This window comes from Helicoverpa armigera, chromosome 2 (assembly GCF_030705265.1).
Source record: "Helicoverpa armigera isolate CAAS_96S chromosome 2, ASM3070526v1, whole genome shotgun sequence".
Lineage (NCBI taxonomy): Eukaryota > Metazoa > Arthropoda > Insecta > Lepidoptera > Noctuidae > Helicoverpa > Helicoverpa armigera.
In genome coordinates, this window is record NC_087121.1 from 11768442 (window position 1) to 11794208 (window position 25767).

Below are 25767 nucleotides of genomic sequence, written 5' to 3' on the forward strand. Positions count from 1 at the left end.
GCAACGAAATGCAAGTGTAAAAGTTGGCGTTTGTATTATTTTAATTCTGATTGTCCTTGGGCGATGTAAAGGTTGTTTTATGAATGTGTTTACAAGTACAATTTGTAAGTCTTCTAACGTTTAAGTATGATTTTTACGATCAAAATTGTGTTAAAATCAGAGGCACACAGTCCTTTGATACCTATTTCATTTTGTTCTTTCGAACCATCGCGTATTCTAAAGTCTAACGTGGTTAAAACAGTTTTACAATTATGTGATTTCAATTAAAACGGCATTTTATTATTACTCGGACTAATCGTCTCGAGTACGACAGCTATTCAATGATGTCTATGAAACTGCAGCAATGGCTCAATTAGCTATAAAACAATAAACGGGCCATGTTACATTTTATTGTAGGCTATCGATATAATGATGAGACATAAGACTTTCATAAAAGCAGATTAAATGAGACTAGAAGGAAATTAGAGCGTTTAAACAACCGGAGAAGACTTACTGACAGAAGTAAGAAAGAGAGAAAAAAATATTTGACAGAAATTAGGCACAACAAGTATTAGTGGATGGAGTCTGAAATCGGTGTAAAAATATCAGACTTATTGAGAATGCTGTCATGCCCTGCCCGTATGTATCCTTGTGTTTGCCAATTTTTCGTGTGCGTGTATAGCGATGAGATCGAAAATGCGTGAGTGAGCTTTTTGGTTCGCCTCCAGTGTTAACCTCCATGGTTAAATGCTCTAATAAAAAGAACGACTTGAAAAGCAAGGATGTATAATTTTATATCACTTTAACATCCCTAACGGAGTTGATCTAAATAGGTTGCCAGTTTATAAAATTGAGTAGCTACTAGCGATGTCGCCAGTTTTAATTAGTAAAACTGCTAACAAGTCGGTAATGTAATTGAGTCCTACTATTCCTAGCGTAATTAGTTTGGGGAGTAATTGAGTTAGCTCTCTCACAGTCGACTGTCAGTCACCTTTTAACTATCTATCCTTCTTATTTTCACACTTCTATATACTCCCTATATAAACTCCTTCCTTCCAACTAACGACGATAAAGTTTTAAAAATAATATGCTCCTGTTAATGTCTCACTAAACAGTAAGTCGCTATACCGTTTTTACTAAACGCTATTTATTTTGTTTCAGGTAACGGAAGTTCCACATGAAATCCTATAACAAAGAACACATGACTGGTCCGATCCGCTGCTTGGCAGTCTAGCCAAGCAGCTAGCTAGCTGGGCGGATTTGCTCATACTCTCCGCATTTGGCATGCGTGTGCATCGCCACCAGTGGGTCTTCAGAGCTCCGGCCGTTTCTCAAAAGGGCAGATGAGGTTGGCAATTGGGTATATAAGTTTTAATATACGTACGGTATATAATCATATGTTTACACATAAGGACGTGAAGAGCAGCATAATTGTGAAGGATGAACGGTCCATCCACGGCAAGGGTCTTGGCGGTCTGGTCGGTGTGCGATTCTTACTGGCCTGCTAAGTCCCAAGCTATGGTGGACCTTACCAGCGAGCGAAGAAATTCACCAAGAAGAAGATATATTAGCTAATTTAGCATTAGAAATTATAATTTTAAGTATAGAATAATTTATATGACTGATGATTAAGCTATATTGTACAAATCATATTACTTTATATTTACAGTCGAATTTACTCGAAATAATCATAAGCTTTAGACAGATGATGCACATAAAAACCAAGCTTTTCAGCGGTTTCACAACTTTATTGTTGACAAAAGAATAGACTAGATAAGATATAACATATTCTTTTATAAATAGAAGGCAGCTACAGTTCAAAATATAATCCCTTACAAAACATTGAGCGAATTTCTAATATTAGACCTTGTTAATTGAAAATACAGCCACAAACAGCACACCAAAACAGTCCCAAGTCTAAACTACCAACAGACACAACCACAGGTGACAATGTCATGAACTGACGAACAATACAAAGCGATGCGGCTACATGAACCCCCTCAGAGCTCTTAATTAACCACTGACATTGTATGGCACAATTAGTGGCCGCAGTAGGTAGACTGATGCTCCTGGGTATTTGGTCAATTAATGGTTCGATGTTGGTATTGGTTATTAGATGGTCTCTGGGAATCGGTTTGGTGATGTAGAATCGATGTTTTACTTCATGTCAAGCATCTTTGTTTAAAAAATATTTTTTTCCAATAGGAAGCCACGTTATTTATGAGTGTCATACATAGGCTATACAGATTTTTTTAGAAATGGTTTGCAATATTGTGAACCAAGGTGTTAGATTTGCTAAATGACATTATACGGTGTTCGCTGCAAAAAACCGTTGGTGCATTATAAATTCATTTTTTATTTTATTAAACAGCTTAGCCCCGTGTTCACAGACTACATAAACGTCAGTGTTCTTAAAATAACTGTTTGCTATGATTTTGAAATTACTTTCACTTACGAATAATTTTAAGAAAAACCGACGTTTATGTTGCCGTTGAGATGGGCCTTACTGATTTTAAATAGACGTTTCGAGTAAGTAGGTCCCATTTATGTAGAAGTTTGTTTGTCATATGTATTATGTACCTATATTAACGTAAAGCTTTAATATAAGCAAGAAAGTATGTCGCCGTAGAGCTGGGGTTTCAAAGCGGCATGTGCCTCCCGCTATGCAATGCCCTTGGAAATCCCAAAAGTGCTGGCGACCACTCTCGACAACACTGCGATATGAAGAGGAACTCTGAAGATATACCGGCATTATTTATTTCTTAAAGTCTATTTTGTATCGACGATAGATATGTTATGTATATTTACTTATGTACCTAAGTTAAGTGTTATTTTTTTGCAATTGTATTAAATTATAACTGAAGGAAAATAAGGTGACAGAAAGGCTTGAAGGATTGATTTGAAGGAATGATGTAATTGATTACTACAGAGATAATCGTATTAGAAATTACCAACTTTTTTGTAACTGTTATTAGCCACTCTTTCGCTGGCACTCTTGCACTTTAGAAGCAGCTTTTTTCTTTAACTTTATGGTACTAGAACAAACAAAATAAAACGACAGAATACAACATCAACTTATTTAATACATTCAGTCCCAACTATCGCTTTCCTTGAAAGCAGTCACACAGTTCGACTTAGCTTTGCTGTCAAACTTCTCAATTACTTTATCACTTTTATTATCTACATTGTCTATCTTTTTCTTTTCTGGGACATCTTTTTTCTTTGCGATGGTATCTTTTTTGTCGGGTTGTGCTGCGTCAGTCTTTTTGCGTCCGTTCGCTGGGTCGGCGCGAGGGCGCGGCGTGTCGGGCTGGCGGGGCGACACTTCTGGCTTCTTGGGTAGAGGTTCTGACTCGTCAACCTTTGAAAAGGAAAAGTGGTAAGACATTAATTTCAAATTTTAACGTTTTTATTAATATTAATTTCCAAGTTTAATAAAATCCCAATGTTCCTAATAAGGGTAAGTTAAATTTCAAAATTCGACTACCTCGGTTATATACGTTTTGAATATAAATCTGCTGGTATATTTATTACAATAATTTCTAAACAATCTGTAAATCGTAAAACAAGGTTAATGCAAAAGGCAAATACATAGAATTTTTATAATCTCAAACGAAAAGCTTTCATAAACTTCAATATTCGTTGTTTCAAATTGGTTATAGCTACTTTAAAAGTTAGTTTTACTTATTTGGACCAGTGAACCGAAATTATATAAAAGAATACTAACTTGGAAGACCCCGGAGGAGGTTCTCTTTCTTGTAGAGGCGGGCGGCGAGGTCATCGAAGTACTGTTGGAGCGAGTGCGGCTGACTTTCTGCGGCAACGGCGCGGGGCTCGTCGGGAACTGCGGCGGCGTCCGAGGGACCGCTATCGGGCTCCGGCTCACCACTGGGGGACCACATTCAAAACATTGATAAAAGATTGAATCAAAGTACCAGAAAAAAAAACAATGTTTTAAGGGTGTAAGGGTCGACTGAACGACTCTTGATGCAGCGCGGAAAAATTGGATTTGACCGAACAGAGTTAGAGACCATGGAAACCATAACTTCAGGGATGCATTGGTTTCTTGCTCTAGTAACGTGATAAAAAAGAAATTAACGAACCTTGCCGCGACTTCATGTCATTCCTCATTCTGTAACAAAAAAGAAAAGTTAGTAGACGTACTTATTCTGTGATAAAGGTCTGCAAAAAAGGTATATCTATAAAAATGTCTTTCCTGAATGAAATAAATAGCCTTTCGGAAATAGAACATTGATTAACGTCGCAATTTTTCAATTTGAACGTGGAATGCTAAGACAGCGCTCTTTTTTTTGTAAAGCAAAGGCGCAGGAGTTGTCGCCGTGTCCGTTTAATTGGTATCCGAACGCATCCGCTAATTGTGGGTGAAGTATCTTGCGACACTAGCGCCGCAGTCGCGCATTCACCTGTCGCGGGCGCGGGAACACGCGGCCGGCAAACCAAATTACTCCAACGCGGTCACGACTAACCAAACTCTTTTTTACGTTTGTTTTTTCACGGAATTCTCGAAACGACTGTGTCCTGTTTTCTTTGAAATGTACATTTTAAAATAAATGATCAATTGCTGCGGACTTGTGGCTCGTAGCCATTACGAAATCGTATAAAATACACGTGCAATCCAATTAAGTTACCAAAAGGTTTTCTTGAAGTTCTGTTGAACGAGTTGACTGACAGACTTCAGAATCTATTGTTAACTTATAAAAATGTATTAGACGTTCACACGTTGACGCGGACGTATTTTCTATAGATTTATGGAATAGCCTACTTAAATCTAAGACGATCCTTATACCTTACTAAGAGACCTCTTCAATCTCAAACTAACATACGGCCGGACATAAAACGTCGCAATTCTCTTCATCTAACCCTCGCATTGGATATAAATTGACTTATTTTAAATCTAATACCGGGTACTGGAGATCAATCAATTATATACGATGAGGCAAAACATAGTCCAATAAAAACTTCTACGTGATTAGATTGGAAGTATTAGAGGAGGCCTTTGATATTTTTATATAAAAATGTTATTTATATGTTATAGTTGCGGACGTAAGGGATTCAAAGCTGACGACGGTTCATCTATCAAACGTTTGTCCGTATAAGGCGAGCGGCGCGCCTCGCAGATGACACACCAGAGACAACGTTTGATTGACTTGTAACTTTTTATTTTTTGTTGTAACGCTCGCTAATAAGCTATGTTCCCGCCGTTAAGGCAGCGTTCGGATACGCGGATGAACGAACGTATCCTGGTGAATCGCGATCACATGTTTCTTTCGCATCTTATCGCGAGGAAACTGCGGCTGATTACAGCACCACGACCGCACGAGTAACTGTCCCGCCCCTACAATTACAGAACCGATAACTAAGTTATCTTAAAAGCAGAAAAGCATTATTGTCGAGCGTTTAGCAAAATATAAACACAATATTCCGTTTCAAATGGCAGCAAACATACCTAAGAAATACAACACACAACGCACTGAATTGGACAAATGAACGAACCAGATCCGACTCCTATTCTTGGAAGAACCAATTCTAATTTTGAGCCTAACTACCGATTTTCTGCATCAAGTAAATGCGCTATTCAAGTAGCTTTTAGAATCAACACCCCCGCTGTGTGAATCCGGTCACGCATAAAATTAAATCTAAAAGCGTAAATGAATGGCTAGGCCTAGCAGATGCTGAGGCAATTTTTTTCTTTTTTCATAGACGAAACGAGTTCCTGGTGCCGTTTAGATTTTTTACATTGCGATAATGAAACTAGAAATTCCATTGAATTAGTCGTTACATTACATACACATTTACAGAATCTCATAAAAAGGCAGCCTTATTAATAAGCGAAGAAAACTTGTTTCAAAAGCTGAGGATGTTTATTGCGAGTGGCAGCAAAAATTCTTCACGAGGAAAAACTTGGTCCTTCGGTTCATAAGAGCTCAAACCTACATCTGTTTGATAGATAAGATGCTCTCCGTCCAATTGCGAGTTTTATATAAATAAAATATTTTCCGGCATTATTGGAGATATAACAATGTTGCTAGACAACTCTGTCAATAACGCCCCATCAGCTCACCTACAGACACATCAACTTTCAAGCAGACACACTTTTCAAAACCAAGCCCCCGATTCTCGAATCCGATTCAAACACAATACATCTTCCACCATTACCCATTCCTAATACGAACCGACAAACCAGTATCCCTCGTACATCGAAACAAACCCTCAATTTGGCTCACATGATCTAAAATGCTCACACAATGCGATCGTATCGGGGCGACGTGTTACGGCGCAAATAACAACCTTATACAGAAAACTAGAAAGCTAACAGCCCTTATACAAGGCTAAGGACATATTGTTAGTACGAGTATGATGGAGGCTCATCTGAAAACAACGTGTAACGAGCGTCAAATACATGCGATTTATGTGCCTTCACGCGTTTTGCCTTATCGGGATAACTTTCAGGGAGACCGGGGATTGTGTTAAGTCAACGGCGAAAGATATTGTAAACGATGGAATGGTGTCATTAGGTGTCTTTTATTATATGATTGAATGTGGAATGAAATAGTTCCTCGGGGATTCTCTTCAAACTGTTTGACAAGCTTGTAAACTGTAACAGTACCTATCAAAAATTCAGTTTATCCTCTTGCAAAATTTTGTTTTAGAACGGCTGACGGAACCAGCAAATATTTTTTAGGGGATTTTTGGCACAAGACTTGAGTCTTCTTATATAAGAAGAATCATATTCTAGAAATGCACATACTGTGTCGACGGATCTTGCAAAGATTTACCAAAATTGTGACAGTCAAACATTGTGACACTCCAGTCAATTTCGCAACAACGTACGAAGCTAAGTTCTAATTTATTCATCATTATTTCTGTCTAGTGGACATTATGATTATTAGTTTTCATCGTAATTCTACACGGCTGTGTTACAGGTCACTCCGCATTTATTACACACAAATGGCTCCACGTTGAAATACTCGGAGTTATTAAATTTCGCAAGATTGAGCTAAAATCATGTTGAATTAAATCAGCGTTAATGATCTTAGCAATCAAATGATTTCCGTTCGATAGCGAGACAATAAGCATAGAATTTCATTTCATAGTCCGTTGCGTGATCACCTCTAGTCTGCCGGTCGTTGTTTGAAAATTGGCACTTTATTACTATTGTGGACTGTGGTTTAGCAATTTCTCGTAATCATTTTTTTATTGAATTAAAAATAGCCTTTCATCTGAGCCGCACGTTTCATTGGAGCATTTTTAATTGGAGCTTAACGCTGTCGCAGAAAAAACTGGCTAATTCCCAATACGTTTTTGGTATTTATTTATCATACATATCCAATTACTCTAATTGATGCCTTAATAAAGTCAGCGGATGGCGAAGTGCGGTTCTAGGTTTAAAATAGATAATAAGCTCTCGTTATTTCATAAGCAGCATATTGACACGGAGGGGCCACATTTTCATAGTAATATTCTGTGAAATGATTACATTTTTATAGTGGTTGGAGTTGTCGCGGCGACTCAGCGTTCCCTTAGCTTTATGTTAATAGAATGTAGTGAACAACTATGGGTGATTATCGCCGAGAGTAATCGTTGTTAGTGGGAACTATTCGGCGCGCGCGATCCTCTTAGGGCTGGGACTTGTTTTTGGTTTAATCTGTTGTCTCCGGCGCTAGGGTTCCAAGCGTGGATTGAATATTGATGCCGAGAAAGCAACTAACTTATATTGCATATAAGTAGTATAAACTTCAAATGAAGCTTCCTTGTTTGTATTGGCTTAAAATAAAACCTTTGGCTGGAATGGGATGAACATAAACAACTGGTAATTTAACATCTTTCAAAAAACTAGTCAAGTGATTAAAATAAATAAAAAATACATACTTAATCTTGATCAAGAAGTGAGATACGTAAAAAACTTAGCTAGGAACGTTAAAACTCGCTAATCAGAAAATTTCGCTAATTAGTTACCCTTTTAGAGAAAAATAAAATTATATATGAATCGGGCTACATTACAGGCCTATTTGAATTTCCCAATATTTTATACTAGCAACCCTAGACATTATGAGTCGGGTGCGTGCGCGCACGCGCGTTACGGCGCCGTTTTGAGAGCCATTAACGCGATCACTGACTAATCGCCATTTACAGGAATTTCATGCGATTTGCCGCGTACCACTGACACTTGAAAGTAGTGATGTTATCTGTATATCGATGTCGACACACGCGACTCGACATCGATCTACTAGTGATTGCCTCTCAATGAGAATTAATCGTATCCTGTGTGATAATGAGAGATAAATGGTGTGTTAAAAGACGATGGTATTTTGTAATAAAATAACTGCAAGTCTCAAATGCGTATTAATAATTTTCTTGTCGCTAACTCTCTATTGAAATATAAGTACAACCACAGGTTATCTTACTAGTTACTTCGTGAACAACTATGTATCTAATCTTTCATCAAAAATTCAATAGTAATTCAAAGTGACTTACAAATTTAGATACAGTGCAAATAAAGATAAAAGTTGCTTCCTATACAAACGAAGAAGAATAATTCAAAACACATTTTATGGTGAGCACATCAACTGACTCTTCCCAATAGACATTTTTGTTTCTGAAAAGATTTTTGTTTCTGAAAACAAAAATGTATAATAGATAACTGATTACCTGAAAAACAATTGATTATACGTCTTCGCATTCCAAACCAAAACACAGCACATAAAACAGCAAGTCCAATTTCCAAACCAAACCCATTTCTCCGAAGTGTAGCAAGCGCACACATTTTCAGATGTCACAACTTACAATACTGATTTCGCACGGCAGTTGCCTTATCGACACCCTGAATAATAATAGGGCTACAAGAAATCTTATTACATTTTACACCGTTGACATTTAGGCAAACAGTCAGGTGAAAACAAGAACTTATGATTCGAATAACTTGCGAGTATTTCGGTGCAGATAAATGTAAATAAATCGAACTGGGAATTTGTGTACAGGTGTTCCGTTGCAAATGTAACCTTACTCTGCGGTTGTTGCAAAACTTCGACGTCCACTAGATTATGTAAATTTGAGATAGCTGTAGAAAATTGAGTGTACCTAGCAGGTAATTTGAGTAAAATATTCATGTTTGTTACAGTATTTTACACGCTGTTTGTGTCAGTACAAGCTGCAGGAATGTCTTGAAAGACCGAAGAAATAAAGCTCAATGAAATAAAGCTCGGTAAAATGACTGAAAACATGCTACTTCATATTATATTATGCGACCCACGAAATCAACCTCTAAACGAAAATATAAATTCACAGAAAAATGTTCTCACACAGTTCTAAGATAGTTTCTGGTCTCCTTTTAACTTAAGTGACCATAAACAGTCGGTGCCATTAACTAAGGCTCTTACCACGGCACATAGAAGCATCAAATGGAGAGCACGTTTTTCTAGGCCGAAATAATTTCCGTAGCTCAAGTCTAACACTAAACTGCTACAAAAACCAGCTCCTAAAGCTATCAAACGTAACCCTACACGTTCTTGTTCCGGATTAACGTTTAGGTCTCGTCTTTAAATCGCTACCAGTATTTATTGGTCGTGTCGCTTAGCAAGGGGACAAGGGCGCACGGCGGGTAAATCACCTGAGGTACCAAGTACTAGGGCCTGCTAGGTAAGCCACGGTTACATGGTACCAAGCCACTTTTGGTGTTACCACCCATAAACGGTTTAACAAAGAAAAGGGATTGTTTCGGTGTTAGGTGACTGTTTTTTGGTGTCGTCTAAGGTGGGGGTTAATGCTATTAAACTAGCTGTGAGCGTTTAATGGGTGTCGCATGCCTTACTTGGAGACACTAGAATTTTCTTTCCTAGCGTACAAATTGTAAGACTCTCAACTTTTGTATCGAACAGCAATTTCTTGCTTTACTAACTAAAGCAAGTGTCTGAATGATCCCTGACCCGTCATTAATCGTCAGTTTATGTGTAAGAAATTACGAAACCTAGACATGACGTATTAAACGACATCCACAGGTTACAAGTCGGTACATTCCTCACTTTGTTTACGTGTAGCGTGCTAACAAGGCGCGCTAATCGCACGTCGCGGCGACACATCGGTACGTCACGGCACCGCATTCGATCACTGCCACACAACCCTCGCATAGTTAGCGCATTTTACTGCCAATGAACTGAGATTTAGTTGGTTTTGACGCACTCTGCCGTACTTTAATGTTACACAGTTACAGTTACAGCCGTTTTATCGTCCCACTGCTGGGCACAGTCCTCCTCTCACACGGAGAAGGCTTGCTCAATGCGGGTTGGTGATTTCAGACTTTATAGTAGAGGTTTCCTCAAGGTGTTTTCCTTCACCCTTTTATCAGCCATTGGTGTCTAAGATATACCTAAAGTACATACAAACTTAGAAAAGTTGCATTGGTACTTGCCTGGCCTGCAAACGAACCCACACACTCATACATGGGTTGGTGCTTTATCCAGTAGGCCACCACGACTTTTTATAATGGGAATACATTAATGGGAATTAAAGCAAAATTGTGCACTTCAGTGGCGAAGGGTGGTTTAATGAAATAGGGAAGCCGCAGCAAAAAAACTGGGGGTACTCAGGGATGGGGGAGAGGTAATGGAGGTAATTTCTCAGTCCACCTTTTAGCACTGACTGAGAGACTGATAGTTTGAACATGTTTTCTCGAGGAATTCGGCAGATTATTAATATCTATAAAACTTTATTATCTTTAGTTAGGTATATTAAATACTAGAATCTGAGAAAAGTTGGCACTAGAAACAATGCCTTTTAAGTATTTAATTTACAACGGCCTGTTAGCCATTGATATTTATCGTAGGTATGTGTTTCATAAATCCGTTAGGCCGTTAGAAATTTTAATATTGACGTATTATTGGTAGGTAATTCACCCGAGCGGCGTGCCCGAGTTTTATAACACGTTTTTATTCTCAAAACTTAACCTTGAAAAATAAGTTCTTTCCTAAAGTAAATAATCTATCGGAAAACCGTCTAATGCGATAAATGCTATCCTAGTTAAGTTTTAAAAGTAGGTACACTAAAAAGAAACCTGATGCCAACTGTCTGCGTAGTGCGTATCAAAATAACTCATTTCAAAGTAGGTCCCTCTATTTTTTTCACTACAAACACTTTACTTGTACTGAGTACCAGACCCAGCCCAGGTCACAGCACAGTGCGATTGCGGGGATTAGTAGGGAGTAATGATACTGCCAACTACTTAATCAAAATTATGTCCTTGGTGAAATGAACACAAAAATTATCAATTCCCAAGTAGGGTCATTAAATCGCGGAGAATCTTAACACCGCGATTCAGGATTTGCATAAAAATGCACAACGCCATCTATGTTGATATAATGTAACTAAAACACTTAAACTAACATAAAATATTGTACACACACGAACTATGTTATTTCTAAATGATACATACACTAATAAATTCAATTAAGTAGTACAAAGAACAAATTGTTAATGGTATTATCTAAAACAAAATAAGAAGAATGAGAGTGAATTTGTCTGATTTGTTTGTTTACATATTTGAGAGTTCTAAGCGCTGTCACTCGCGCGTAGACAGATATAGCTACTCTACTCTTGACGCGTTCTTTCTCGTTCACTCGCGAGTTTTGATTGGCTGGAACCCGCTCCGTGAGCCGGCTTACCGCTCGCCCTTATGCCGCGAACATCGCGTGGCGCGGCGTGGATGACGTCACGCAAGCGTAGTTTTGTATGGAGGAGGAAGCCGCGGCTTGTTTAGTAGGAGCAAAATGTTTCAAGTAATTTATAGACAATTTTTTTACGGTGGTAGGCGTTTTGTTATACCTACATATTTAAATTGTGTGGTTTAAATGATTATATTAATTATACCTGTACCTATATTATAACTTATACCTATGCTTCTTTCTTGAAATTCGAAAGGGAAGCCGATGGGAATCGGCTTATAAGGACGCCTCGCCACTGGTGCACTTGTTTAGCCGTCATGTACGCCGAGCGCGTACTAACAAGGCGAGCTAATCGCGCGTCGAGCGACACATCGGTCCGTCGCGTGCGCACGGTCGATCACTGCCGCACAAATCTCACATTGTTAGCGCGCATTTTTACTCCGAAGCTACATAGATGCATCTCTGGTGTAGCACTTGACCTTTTTTTATGTATTCGTGTTTTGTTTGAGGTTTTATTGCTTGTTAATGTTTTGTTACAATGTTACCTACTAATCTATCAACGCAAATGCAATCACAATGCAAAGTTTTAGAATTTAGAATACATTAACAAGTAAATAAGGGAACTAAGCTTGAGATCTTCGAAAAGTTCAACTTAAAGTTTACCCAACCTTAGAGAGCTTTTGAGATGCTACCATCACTCCAAACATTATAGAAGCAGACAGCACACGAAATCACATTCAAACGACATTCACACTCAAGAGTTCACGTCGCCCCGACCGACGCGAGCGCAGTAATTGACGAGCATTTGACAAGCGTTGTCGCGCCCAAAGCGGGCCCAAATACGTAAAACTCGAAATGTCATTGACAAAACGGCCCGGACACGTCGCTCAACTTAATTGGCTATTAGCTAATGAGATTCTAAGATAGTTATCTGGTCGGCGACGCAAAGCGAATATCGCTTATATCGAAAGCGCCCCGTTAGGTGCCAGACGATCAGACGATGACAGCGGGCAGGCGACAAGACGAAAGGGATTTACCGAGATACGATGTGCGAATGTACCTATCGAGACCTGATAGCAGATCCTTATTAGGCCTTCGGATGAGAGGTCACAAGTGCTCGGATGTTGTAAGTAAATTAATAGGAGTTGTTTATTAGCCACCTGTTCTTTCTAAGTCATCGCATCTGTCGTGAGGATATCTTTAGCAGTTTCGTATTGATTAGAACTGTCTTTATACGACATCAGTATTGGCGAAGTAAATTGAAACTTTATGAACTTAAAATCGGAAACTGGGATGGAGACTTATTTCTCTCACATTTTAAGTCTTCCCTGCCAACATTTTTTGAGAAACTTTGAAATCAATTTCTTTAACATTTTGTCTCCTTTCTTCAAACACACCCTTCAAACTTAACAGCTTCAAAAACCAAATTCACCTCTAAATAACTCAATCCACAAAACAAAACCGCATTGTCTATCCATTAGGGCCGCTTACTTAATGAACTTACAATCCTAGGGTTAATCTTCCGTAGAATGGGACGTGTAAAGAAATCCTTACACGTTTAGAGCGACCTGTCGCGATGTCGTCTTGAACCTCGACTTTAAACGAAGCGTTAATTTCGCAGAACGGTCGGTTACATGCTGGTGTGACCTTTAGGCAGAAGATTTAACGCTATTTATTTTCTTAGTGTGTTTGCTTTCTAGTCTAGGAAAATCTGGGTAATTAGACTTGTATTTGTCTCACAGTTTAAAGTTCATACTGTAGAAAAGAACACTAAAAAGCTATAGAACAAAGTTCTGCGCTGCGTTTGAAGGTATGTACACCATTTTCATGCGGGTTTCATAATACAGAGGGATTTACGAGCCGAGGCTTGTCGCTAATATAATATACAACATATACGAAAACACTACATAGGTAATAAACGCAGAAATTCACGACACTAATTCACAATTTCCTACACAATCCAATTTGACTGAACTACACTAAAGGACCCCCGTAGCCACATCAGAAACTAAAAACTGCAACCTCATATATCATCCATTCATTTCTGTACAATAAAAGGGCACAGTCCTACAGGGAGTGGTGACAAATGACAGTCTTTCACGATTCAACGGGGATCTACACGGGAGTCTCATAAGATCTAAAGCGAGTGGCTTCAAGGTATTAGTCAGGGAAGGAACTCAGGCGCACGTGCCACAGAAACAAAAGGTGAATGATAGCGGCAATAGCTGCGCGAGCGCACGGCTTCAAACTACTGTGGGGACACACTATGCGATTTGTGAGAGATGAATTCGGTGGCTGGGAGAAGTATTGTGTTTTAAGAGGTTTTGAAATTACTGGGTGATTTTGAATAGATATCCTGTAGTTTGTATATAAACACGTATTTAAACCACAATCCTTGTATTGTTTAAGACACATTTCACGACAAAATTGTGTCAAGTGTTTGAGGACTACATTTTTTAAATAGGAGAATAAGCAATTCCTTAAAACAAAGACAAAGACAAATAGCAGAAATTAGGTACCAAAAGCCGCATAGCTTATCGCCGATTGATGACAACTCTTGCAAAACTTGGAAAAAATGTATAGAGGTCAGATTACATGTCCATTATTCAAAAGATTATGTATAGGTATCCCCAAAACAGATCCATGATGGTATCATTTGCATCCATTCACACAACCGGTGTCACTTTATCATAATCCTCAAATAACAGAAGCTGTAACCAAAAATCTCCCCGTGTATCCAGCACTTTATTCGCTGACGTGATACTAATGCCACCACCCGACGATGCCCGCGATTTATTGTCGCGAACTCCGCCGCCGGCTCAACGGCTCCGTATGTTTCAGTCTTACAAAGTGTAGATTAAGCTTTAGAAATGGAAATGCGCAGGAGTGCAGTTAATGCACTTAATTTATGACAGCTTTGATTTGTTGCTAAGTGGGATAGGGGAATTTGTAACTGTATTAAATGCGTGCAAAGAACTGTTATGATAGGTATCCCAGTTACTACATAACTACGTCATCATGAAGAACTGAGATGGATTGCGTGAAAGTCGATATGGTAAAAAAGAATGTTACTTGTGAGATGATGGCAGATAGAAGAGTATGGAAGGATAACACATGCTCAACAAATTGGGATAAGAGCAGTAGGATGGTGATAATCATGAAAAACTAAGAACCTGAATGGATTTGTTCTAAGCGGACAAAATTCTACTAATTCAACATAAGAAGAAAGTAAGTCCCAAATTACCTTATCAATCTACCCCCATTAACCTACAAGAAACAAGCCTTAAAACAAACAATAAATTTAATCCGCAATTATCGCGTGATCGACCAGTGTTCTATACATTAGCATGTGGCCACATCACGAGCTATTAAATCAGGTAGAATGTGCAACTACCGTCGTCACTATCTCCGGCGAGGCGCGAACGACCCAGTTCGGCGCGTGCGAAACAAAGATCAACTGATTAATGACAGACCACCGGGTTTCGTTGCCCGATTTATAATTGGTAGGCTATCGGTTTTTGCCTATTGTGAATGGTTCTTTTAAGGATTCGTAGTTGGATTGTTTATGTATTTAATAGATTATACGATTTCTGTCTCCGTATTATTATACGGAACACCTCAATGGTTGAGAAGTAAATAACCAATCAACTTTTTCATAGGCAAATTCAATGATATCAAAATTTACTTCATTGAAACTATCCCCCAACAAATGCATGATCTTCGAATTAAAAATTCCTTTCATCAGGTATATCATCAAAACAATAGAACCAAACCGAGATGATCGATAGTTCGCTTCTGGGTACTCTAATCTTTGGCTCACGACGTAAGTCAGCCAGCCCGATATCATCGGCACGAGCGATGCATCGCGCCAGTTTACGAGGCTACCTCCAGATTGCGGCCACGGGGGTTTTTATAAGGCTTTTGAGCCTTTATCTATGCACTTGTCTGTTCCTATGGATTCCTGGTAGCGATGGCAAGGAGTATGGAGTATATAACCTTAAAGGTTTTAAGCGTATGCATCTTTGATGGGAGCGAGCGGTTTTTGTGATCATGATTGTCAGCGAAAGTGGAAAAAGGCAAGGTTGGTGATGTACTTGGGTAATCGATTAGTGGGTATGCAAATTAATTGATTGGAAAAAAACTACTGGATCTCAACCTTTGGTCATTGGTAATAAAAGACTGGTCCTGGATGGACATTTATTCCTAATATGTTTCTCTCTACATTATGTTTAAATTCTGATGCATTTGAAAGACTCATAAGATTCTGTATGCACTAACTTTACCCCTATCAGAAAGATACCGCATACACTATCAAACAAATCACACGACCTCTCTATCTTCCTAAATGACAAAGATAAAATCCATCCATAACTACCCACATTTGGCATTGCAAAATTCTGCATGCATAGGTAGATAGAAGTTAGTCATCCCACACAGCAAGATTAAAGGCTGAACATCAAAGTCGGCTCAATTTTGGGGAGGAACACGCACAGCTTATTCAGAAAACACCATAATAGGACTTAAAAGATTTGCCAAATAGACAGGGAAGGCATAAAGCGAGTTGTGGGCGGAAATCTCCGAATCTCCGTCGGTGGCTCATGCAAATACGAGGTACGAGGATATTTATGAACTGTGTGGTAAAATGTTAATAGTAGTTGACATGCTTAGATATGAAAGGGAAAGAATGGACAGCCACGATTTGTACAGGGTTTGTATTTGATGTTGTTGATGCATATTTTCATTTATGTAGCAATTAGGAAAAAGTTTGGCTTTTTCTGTTGTTTGATCGTCATTCGGTGAGCGCTTTCTAACTACATTTTATGACTTTGCAGAAATGAAATTAACAAATTAATCAGTGCAAAATAGAGAGATTATGCCGTGAAGTAATGCCTAATAGTCATAGTTGACAAAATAATACCACTAAACCCAGCCTATCCCAAACAATAAAGTACAAACGTAAAACAATTAAATGCAACCCACAACCACAAACAGCAAACAAAACAAACATCCAAGGTACCATTTACGTAAATAAGTAAACTAAATGAGAATAAAATATCATCGCACACGTCTTAGGTATGCAAATGGGGCGGTGCGCGGGCGCATTAAAATGCAAGATGGCGGAAGCGCGCACGCGAGGTCGCCGGGTCGCCGGTATCGCCACGCGCCATTGTCCCGGCTACCGAGTAGGGCAACATCTATTACTACGATACCGGGATATATACGGATAAGTAGGTATTATATGGAATAGTTAGGCCTATTTGTTCGTGCCAGCGTGGAATGAAATGTTATCAAGGTAGTGTGTGGTCTTGATGTAAATGGGGGTTCTGTCTTTTGAGTTGATTAGTAAGGTGAGCAGTATGAGGAGTTACATCTCATCAGGTGTTATTGAGATTGGTGACAGCTGTTAATAAATCGAAAGACTATCCACATGCTTTGGAGACTGTTAAAGCTCAGTTGGTATTCCCTAGTCAACTATAAACTCTCTCCCTAAATCTCTAGGGAGACAAGAGTTATGACTAGACACAATTTGATCCAAAAAAAAAATACTGGACACAGGACTTAATGGGGAAGAAATAAAACCAATTATTTACAAAATCTTTCCTAATTCCTTATGCTATCCCCACTAATTACAGACAGTCTCTGTACCCACAAAGAGCTACACACACTAGTGATATCTTCTCACGATCCGCTAAATCGCGGCGTACAATAGCGGTGGTTGGGTCCGCTAAAACAAAGTAGATTCACAGCTAAGCTTGTATGTGTACGGTAAGATTATTTATGGACCATTTATATAGGTCGGTTAATGCTGCCCTGTATAGCCCGGTTTTATAATAATTTACGGTATTAAAATGTTGTGTTATGTTCGATTTTTTTTCTAAAAAATCATGCAAATAGTTTGACCATTTTGTAACACCTATTTTATATAATGTGGAATGAAAATAAATAATATGAATATGATTTAAATCCTAAGTAAAGTATGTATAGTGACTCTTTCGCGGTGAAACGAATGAATTAAATTCTGTAACTTTAAAGAAGTGTCTACATTTTTTAATGCATGGCAACTCTGTTGATTTTTATCTGGGGATTCCCCGAAGTGGCCAGTCAAATAAGCATTCCATTTGAATGCCGAATTAAACGCGCTCGATTTGAAATTACAGAGGCTTTGTAAATGTAACAATTTCATATGATTTTTGTCATATATCTGTTTTTAAAATAAGGCAGTGGAAAATAAACAGCCCGATAATGATGATAATATTATAAATGAAAGTTTATACGTGGGTCATTATAATAATATATTTACTTAGCCATCTTTCTCAAGATACTACTTAAAAGATTTTGATGAAACTTAGCATATAATTTAATGGGAAGAAAAAATAAATAAAAAAATAGTGCGTTCAGAATTTATTGAACTATCCTATACACAGCGGTGATAACTACTACTAATAAACAATAATCGTCACAGGAACTAGTAACTATTTGCTTATCCTACTATAATTCTAAGTGTCGACATTTAGTGAACATGGAGATGCAAGGATACAAACGAACGAATAAGCATGAGACATGCAAAAGTAAATACAAAACTTAAGCCCTTATTAGCAGAACGCCTTCTTAACAACACTTAAAAAACACTAAAAAAATAGGGATAGTTGAGCTTTCCATTGACCAACGTTTGTTCAACTAACCCAAGCTTAGTCCCAAAAACATGCAGGTTAAAGTTTTGCTTTCTCTATAAACATTATAGTTATCGGCACGAATCTTGAGCACTAACCTAAATCTGCGAAGAAGTGATTTATTAGCAAAGAACCAATCCCGAGTGACGGCTATGACGCGATGCGCTGCGGGCCAATCACCGCTTTAGCCCGCCCCCGCGCCTCACTTCATACCACAAAAGGGACCCAATAAATTACTTCTGCGCAGGTGAAGGTCAGAGCTTAAGATTCCTGCCGACAACTATACCTAGACGCATACACAGGTAATCTTTGCTACATAGACATGACAGACAGACATGCAAGCAGTCTAACAAGTAATAGGAAAACCAAAAAAGTTAAAAAAAACTACAACACTGAACAGCCTATCTAGAGATCTGAAGAATAAATGCGACCGACGACGTTTAATTACAAAAAATAATAATACCGATTATTCGAGAGATAAAATAACATGCCTCTACACACATCTATTGAATATAATAAACTTACATTCACGCTCTTTCACCAAAATTAAAAAGTTGAATCAACTTAGGTCTACGCTTATTCTAAAGCTAGGTACATACAGACTAGGCGTTCCCACTACGCAAAGTTGGTTACGCGTCTGTATGCCGCTTAATTTTGCTGTTTTACAGCTATTATGAAAAATAAAAAAATCACGCAGTTTAGACATCTAGTATCAGAAATGAGATCCCGCTAAGTCTTCGCAAAAAAGTCTAGTTGTAGTTATTAATCAGTCGATTTATCGATATTAGTAATGAATATAAAAAAAATATGTCGATAATGTTCTTAAGTTATCGAATCGAAAGACATGATTATGGTTAGTTTAAGAAAAGTTAGAAATGCAATCACATCTTGTATTAACCACAAGATGGAGAATATTCTCGAATAATATCGTTTGTAAAACCTAAAGTTCTTTCTTCTCCGGCAATATAATAATCGCGTCTACAATATCTCTGACTACCGACGAAGTTAAATAGTTGCTGCAGTAGTACAACACTAACAGAGCTATCGAGAACATGAAAACACATACGAACATTAGTTTATACGTATCCGTTTTGGCCCGCTCGCCCCGAAGCGCCATCTGTGGACAAATCATAGTCAACTTCAAGTATTTTTTTACATCAAATAAAAAGTTATGTAAAGGTAATGTAGGGAATAAGCGGGTTGCCAATTTTAATTATTTTAATGACCAAAAAACGACTAGGACATTATTTTTTGAGCAGTAAAGCCATTTATTTTTTATTTTTCCATAAAGTACATAATTATCTCGAATAATTTAAGGTGATATTAAAATCAAGTTCCTGCTAAATATAAAAATTGTATACTAACTTTTGGAAAAATAAAAAGTCAGTACTTATACTTACTTGCTTTCAGCCGGCCCAGGATGGGGCAAATAGGAGAAAAAAACGAATTCTAATACATTCGCCGCCAACATGGGACTTAATACTGACATCGGCTTACTGGCTGTACAGTAAAACACCTTTGCTTCACGCTTTGGAAATCGAAACTACAATGACGTTTATTTAAATGACAGGTGTCATGTTCATTTGACATTTGGGAGCTTAAAACCTTTTTGTTGGTGGCCAGTCCCTTCCAAAGAGTAACTCAGAGATGAATAGAAGAGATGGACAATGCCGATGACGGTATGTCAATCCCATGGGATCTAGAACTAGGACTAGGATTCTAATCTGCGGCTTATTTAAGCACATTTCATAATTTCATTTAAAAACAGAAAGTCGATCGAATATTTTGTCTAAAATTGATCTCCCGTATACAAATAGTATTCCATATTCTTGCACCATTTTATTACTGTCATAAATCAAAATGTTTTTTTACTACTATTAAATTTTTCAATTGAACCCTTTCGCAAAAGTATTAGAACTTCTTTTCAGTACCTATTTATTTTGCAATAATATTCAATGCTATATCCTTTTTGATCACTAAAATATACCCAAAAAGCTGTATATTTATACGAAAAAATATAAATTACCTCAACATCTCCACCAGCCTGGCTCTTATACTTCACATAGGGAGTGAGCGTGACGCGTCCGTTCTTGGCCAGCGCCCGCATGACGTCAGCCGCCTGGTCGCGACGGTCCAGTCCGATGTACGCCGACGTGTCGTCTAGGAAATGCACTGTTACCGCGCCTGGAATAAGGTTCATTATTGTATGATTGGGAATAAAAAATAAAAGATTACTAAATATTTTTAACTATCTTCCGCCTGCTATTTCACCCGAGTCAAGATTGAACAACTTTCCGTACATGGCTAAAAAGCCTCTCGTGCCACTTTGATATAATAAAGGTTACAGCCAAGAATCAACAAGATCAAGCAATAATTGTAAAGAAATAACTTAAGAATTTGAATCATGTGATCATAAAAAAAATACTGTCTTTCTAGAGATTTAATTTAGAAAAATAATATACTAAATTATTACCACATTGTACAGACAGCAGCACTTCAACCTACGTCAATCTGTTAACTTTCTTCAATAGATTTTCAACCTTATCACAATAGTGGAACATTAATATTCCTATATTATTCGCCTGTACAATTAAATCTGGTAAGAAAACTGCCAAAGTGTTTACCGAAAGGACTGAACAGCTGGTTGAGGTCACTTCTCTGCCATTCCTTGGGGAAGATGAGGTGGAACACGTGATCACGGGGTGGTGTCGCTGAAACAAAAATACACTTTATTATATGTCGAGTTTAACAGTAAAACTAAATAGGTACAAAGTCTGCAAAACTTCAGATCGTAGGATCTAATATTTCTTGGTTATACTTGATTGCCGCACTGGTCAGAATCCAAAAAGACTGACAACGAGCCAACCAGTATTACCATGGGGGCAGTCGCTCCATTCAAAATACTAGTACTAAGCTCCAAATCTATAGTTTAACTTTAGAAAAGGATGAATAAATACTTTTATTACAATAACACACAAAAAGATACTCACGATCAGCCCCCACCAAATTAATATACGGGCTATCCTGCCTTGCCGTTCTTGCCAAAAACAGTTTATTCAAGAAAGGTTTGAGTGTAGCAGACTGGGGGACCAATCGTATGGAGTCGTCGCCGCGCATGCGCGACAGATGCGCGTGCATGGCGAGGAAGCAGAGGCCCGTGATGTACGCGTCGTAACCTGCTTCGTGTTCCTTCTCGTCTAGGTGAGAGTAGCCGCGGCCTTCGAGGGAATCTGTGGAGGAATGTGGGTCTTGTGGTTAAGGTTGTAGGGTTTATATTGAATTGAGTTTTGTGGTTTGGGCTTTCTTTTGAAGGTGATACTGATTTTGTGGTAGAAATTCGACTTTATAAACTAATCGATAAACAACGACTTATGAAGCCCAAGCTTTTGGGATATTCTGCTCGTTGAAATAAAGGCTTGGGAGTATGTTTTGTAACAGTATTTATGTTTTTTTTTTTTATTGAAGTGATCATGTGGTAAATAGCTATGGTAATAGGTATTAAGCTAGCTATAGTGTTTAGATGATTATTGAGCAGTCATATAGCATGCAAATACGTGTTTAAATCAAAAGAATAGCGATAAAGCTGGCATCAACAAGAGAGGTAATAAAGTTAATTATAGACATTGCTTCTTTTCTTGTCTTATCTGGTCTAAGAAAATGAATGAATATAGAGCAAACTCACCAACTTTAGGCAAAGTGAAGGGCGGTTCAGTGAGGGTGGCCAATAACTCTGGCAGCACATTTGAATTGAGCTTGTCTTTGAACGGAGGCAAACTCGACATGTACTTTGTGTCTAATAATCTGAAAATAATTATTATAAAATATTATTTGTTTCTATTTCATTGTACTGTATAAAATATCTACCCATACAGTTTTACTTTTAAAAATAAATTATTAATAAACTTTAAGTTTTCTATACTTCTATACATGATATATTATTGTATTTGTGTAATTAATACATATATTTTTTTTAGAGGCTCCAAAGCTACTAAACCGATTTGAAAAACTATAACACTGTTGAAAAGCGAGACTACCCGAGTATCATTGGCTGTTGTATGTTGTCTGGGTATAGGAAGTTCCCTCGGTAAGCGAGTGAAATCGCGAGAAACAGCTAGGTTTTATAGAAAATAGCACAGTTGGTTTTCACAGTTTTCACATATGTTCAGTTGTTTCAAATCCTTACGAATTTATAAATGATATTCTATATTGAACTATCAGATTTATAAAAAAGCTTACCATTAAGTAAATAAAAAGTATCTCTTACTTGGGGAACATACAATGTGTGAACTCTTTGAACGAGGTGTAGTCACCGGGCAGTTGTTGAAAGAAGTGGCCCAGTGTGTGAAGTACATCTAGTAACATGTTGTGACCAACCACCAGCTTTTCCTAAAGAAGATAGAATATATTTTATTTAGTTTCAATCTTATCTTGCATCGTTTATTAAGATTGATGTTCCAACTAGAACAGGAAATACAACAAAAAAACCATTTTACTTGAAATTCATCTTTACACAAAAAATGAGTACAGAATAAACCTTTATATACAGTGTATTATGTGTTTTATTGCTCACTTCAAAGCAATTAGCACAAAAGTATAACTATTTATTTACAAGCATTTTGTACCAAATATTTATTAGTACTAAGTACGATCTTTAACTGTCCACAATTTGACTTCATGTTACTTATGTACAGAATTCATACTAAGTTGTGTGAAATTCCAGGGAAATATTTAACTTACAGACTGACTGATCATCTTGGCAACTTTAGAGAAGCCAACTGCCTCTTCCAGTTCATCCCATTCTCTCTTTTTCCTTATCGTGTCCTGATCTTCCATGTCAGCTTTCTTACGGATTACTTTCAGCACTCTGAAACATAACATTAGGTTTCAATACCAAAAAATGTTTTAACTCTACCAAAAAAAAAAGAACTATCATTGGTTAGTTTGAGAACTACAATAAACCTCTTATGTGTTGACAGTTGTAAGACAATATAAAATCATTCATGTCTTGCATATGTCTGTGCATTGCCAACCACTCAGTTAAAATATGCAGCACTTTAATTTAAACAGATATGAAGAAGAAATGAAGCTTAATCAGTTTTCATTAACATCATGGTAGAATATTTTAAATCGGCAACTATATCTGAATACTATAGTAACCAATTACCTATTCTTATTTTCTAGAATCTTGGTATCAATCATAACATCGTCTTTGAAGCGAGCCTTAAGTTCTTGGAAGAGCAGCATCCTGATGAACGCGTTGCATCTGTCAATCTCCATCTCATCTTCTGTCTTGTTGTCTATGAAGTCTTTTACCTTTTTACTGTGAAAAAATAACTGGTTGTAAAGTCGCAGGAACGAATCCCATCAATGCACTACTGCATCAAGCAGAGCAGAGTCTATGAGTCTATGTCATAAATAATAATGGCGTCCATGGCCGATTTCGGCCACGGCGGCTGTTCTCATTTAAGGAGATCAGCCAGCTGGGCAGGACATATTATAGTGCACAAGCATTTGCACAGACACAGGTGCACTCCCTATTCCTTCACTCTCATAACCCAATGGGACATGATGCATGGGGATTTCGTCTATGTCAATTAAAGTCTCATGTTGCTGGGATAATTCAGGAATGGTGGAACCTTATCACACAGTGAAAAAATAAAATGATTGCTCATAGAGTCCTGAGCTCATCAATCAATATAAAAACAATAAGACATACATAAATCCTCCTAGCACAATAATAGGTTGTCAGCGACTATCACATTACAGCTCATTATAACAAAAAAAACAATTGCCAGTTACATTCCTACATGGCATGCAATAAATTACAAAAGAAATATTTACTCAGACAATGAATGTAGTGATAATTTATTGCATTTAGAAAGTAATATTGTGAGAAAAATGTGATCTTATGTCTACCAAGAATGTCTTAGGAATGAATATTCGCTTAGAATTTGGCCTTGTGATTTAATCACAGGTTTTTTTGGGCAGAAGCATACTTAATCATCAATTGCCTAACCTTTTACGAACTCTGTTCGGGTTGACTTCCTGTCTAACCTATTGTAGCTGAGTATTGGTGTTTCACATAGAGCGCCTGCCTATCTTGCAGTTTTTACATAGCTAAGCGCTAAATATAGAGTTCAAAAAATTTAAGGGAATATCTAGTAAATCAATCAATTACCAAATATCTTCAATTTGTTGTTTATTTTCATCTGGTATTCTGACTGCATCTTTTTCCTTAGAATATGTCTGCTGTCTCTCAATCAGGGATTCTCTAAGCTTTGCTTCAGTTGAAGCTGTCATGTACGATATACCTGAAAGAATAGTGATATAAGCAAAAAGCATTTATTGGACTACAAATTGAGGTTACTAAATGAGGTCTTATTTGCAGTAATGGTGTAAAGATTTTGGAGAATAGAGTAGATTGAAGAAAGAACATGATTATGGAATGTAAGTAATTGCGATGCAGAACTTTTCCATGCAGATTTCAGTATCACTAAGTATTTGTTCTCGCCCAATACGTAGCTTGTTATTGAAATCCCATTACATCATTACATTCTAATGATTTGTTTATTACTGTACAGTCTTGGAATGCAAGAAAATAGTTCCAAATGCTACTCACCTTCTCTTATAAGCTTGTTGAAGTCAAATCCGTTAGACGCCAAGAAATCTAAGCTGGAACTCTGACAGAGGAACATTCTATCAGGGCCAGGCCGTCCACGAGGGTACAAATAAAAATTGTACGTGTCATTCATGTAATGCTTCTTCTTCTCGTCCCAGTAAAATGCACATAGCCCATACTGTATCAGTAAAAAGTCACTAGAACCATTCATGGTTCGGGTGTAGTAGTCTTCCGGCGAATCGTAAATAGACACATCCCGACCATTTATAAGACCTGTAAACTCCGCATCTATAGATAAGAAGTCAGCTTTCTCTATTGAATCCTTTATTAAAGGCAATGTCTCCTTAAAATCTGCAAAAATATAACAAATCTGTAAGTATTGCCGCGCTTTAACTCGACTGAATTTATTATAAGTTGTACTTACTCTTACGAACAACCTCCATTATTTACATATAATAAAACGGTTAGATTAATAAAATGACATTTAGAAAAAGATTTGTATATTTAATTTATTTATATTTATCTAATAAAATGGACAAACAGAACAAACAAAGATAACGCACGGCTAACATGCGCATGTCAAACATTAATTGACATTGACACAGTCAAAAAATACAAAACGTCAAGTTTACACTATCGATTTTTAGTTTCTATTCGGATAGAGGTCTTTTTAGCAAGTCTGACACCAGTCTAACCATGGGGTATCGGGTTGCCCGGGTAACTGGGTTGAGGAGGTCAGATAGGCAGTCGCTTCTTGTAAAGCACTGGTACTCAGCTGAATCCGGTTAGACTGGAAGCCGACCCCAACATAGTTGGGAAAAGG

The 25767-nt window shown here is 37.7% G+C and overlaps 1 protein-coding gene across 1 annotated transcript; it reads right to left on the reverse strand.

Annotated features, from left to right (window-relative positions):
* Positions 1 to 3042: 3042 nt before the first annotated feature.
* LOC110378687 (poly(A)-specific ribonuclease PARN) lies at positions 3043 to 25534 on the reverse strand. The gene is made up of 14 exons (XM_064040071.1): positions 25369 to 25534; positions 24945 to 25295; positions 24504 to 24636; positions 23490 to 23645; positions 23063 to 23189; positions 22590 to 22711; positions 22008 to 22126; positions 21316 to 21555; positions 20950 to 21036; positions 20352 to 20509; positions 19396 to 19442; positions 4083 to 4111; positions 3707 to 3867; positions 3043 to 3340 (listed from the first exon to the last, which is right to left on the reverse strand). The coding sequence occupies exons 1-14, from the start codon at positions 25385 to 25387 to the stop codon at positions 3068 to 3070; spliced, it is 2022 nt and encodes a 673-aa protein (XP_063896141.1). The 5' UTR covers positions 25388 to 25534; the 3' UTR covers positions 3043 to 3067.
* Positions 25535 to 25767: the final 233 nt, after the last annotated feature.

Coding starts and splice junctions, on each gene's coding strand:
- LOC110378687 (XM_064040071.1), bottom strand. Junction 21,037..21,315: donor TAATTTGGTGGGGGCTGATC/GTGAGTATCTTT, acceptor TTTTTGTTTCAG/CGACACCACCCCGTGATCAC. Junction 20,510..20,949: donor CCAGCTGTTCAGTCCTTTCG/GTAAACACTTTG, acceptor ACCTTATTCCAG/GCGCGGTAACAGTGCATTTC.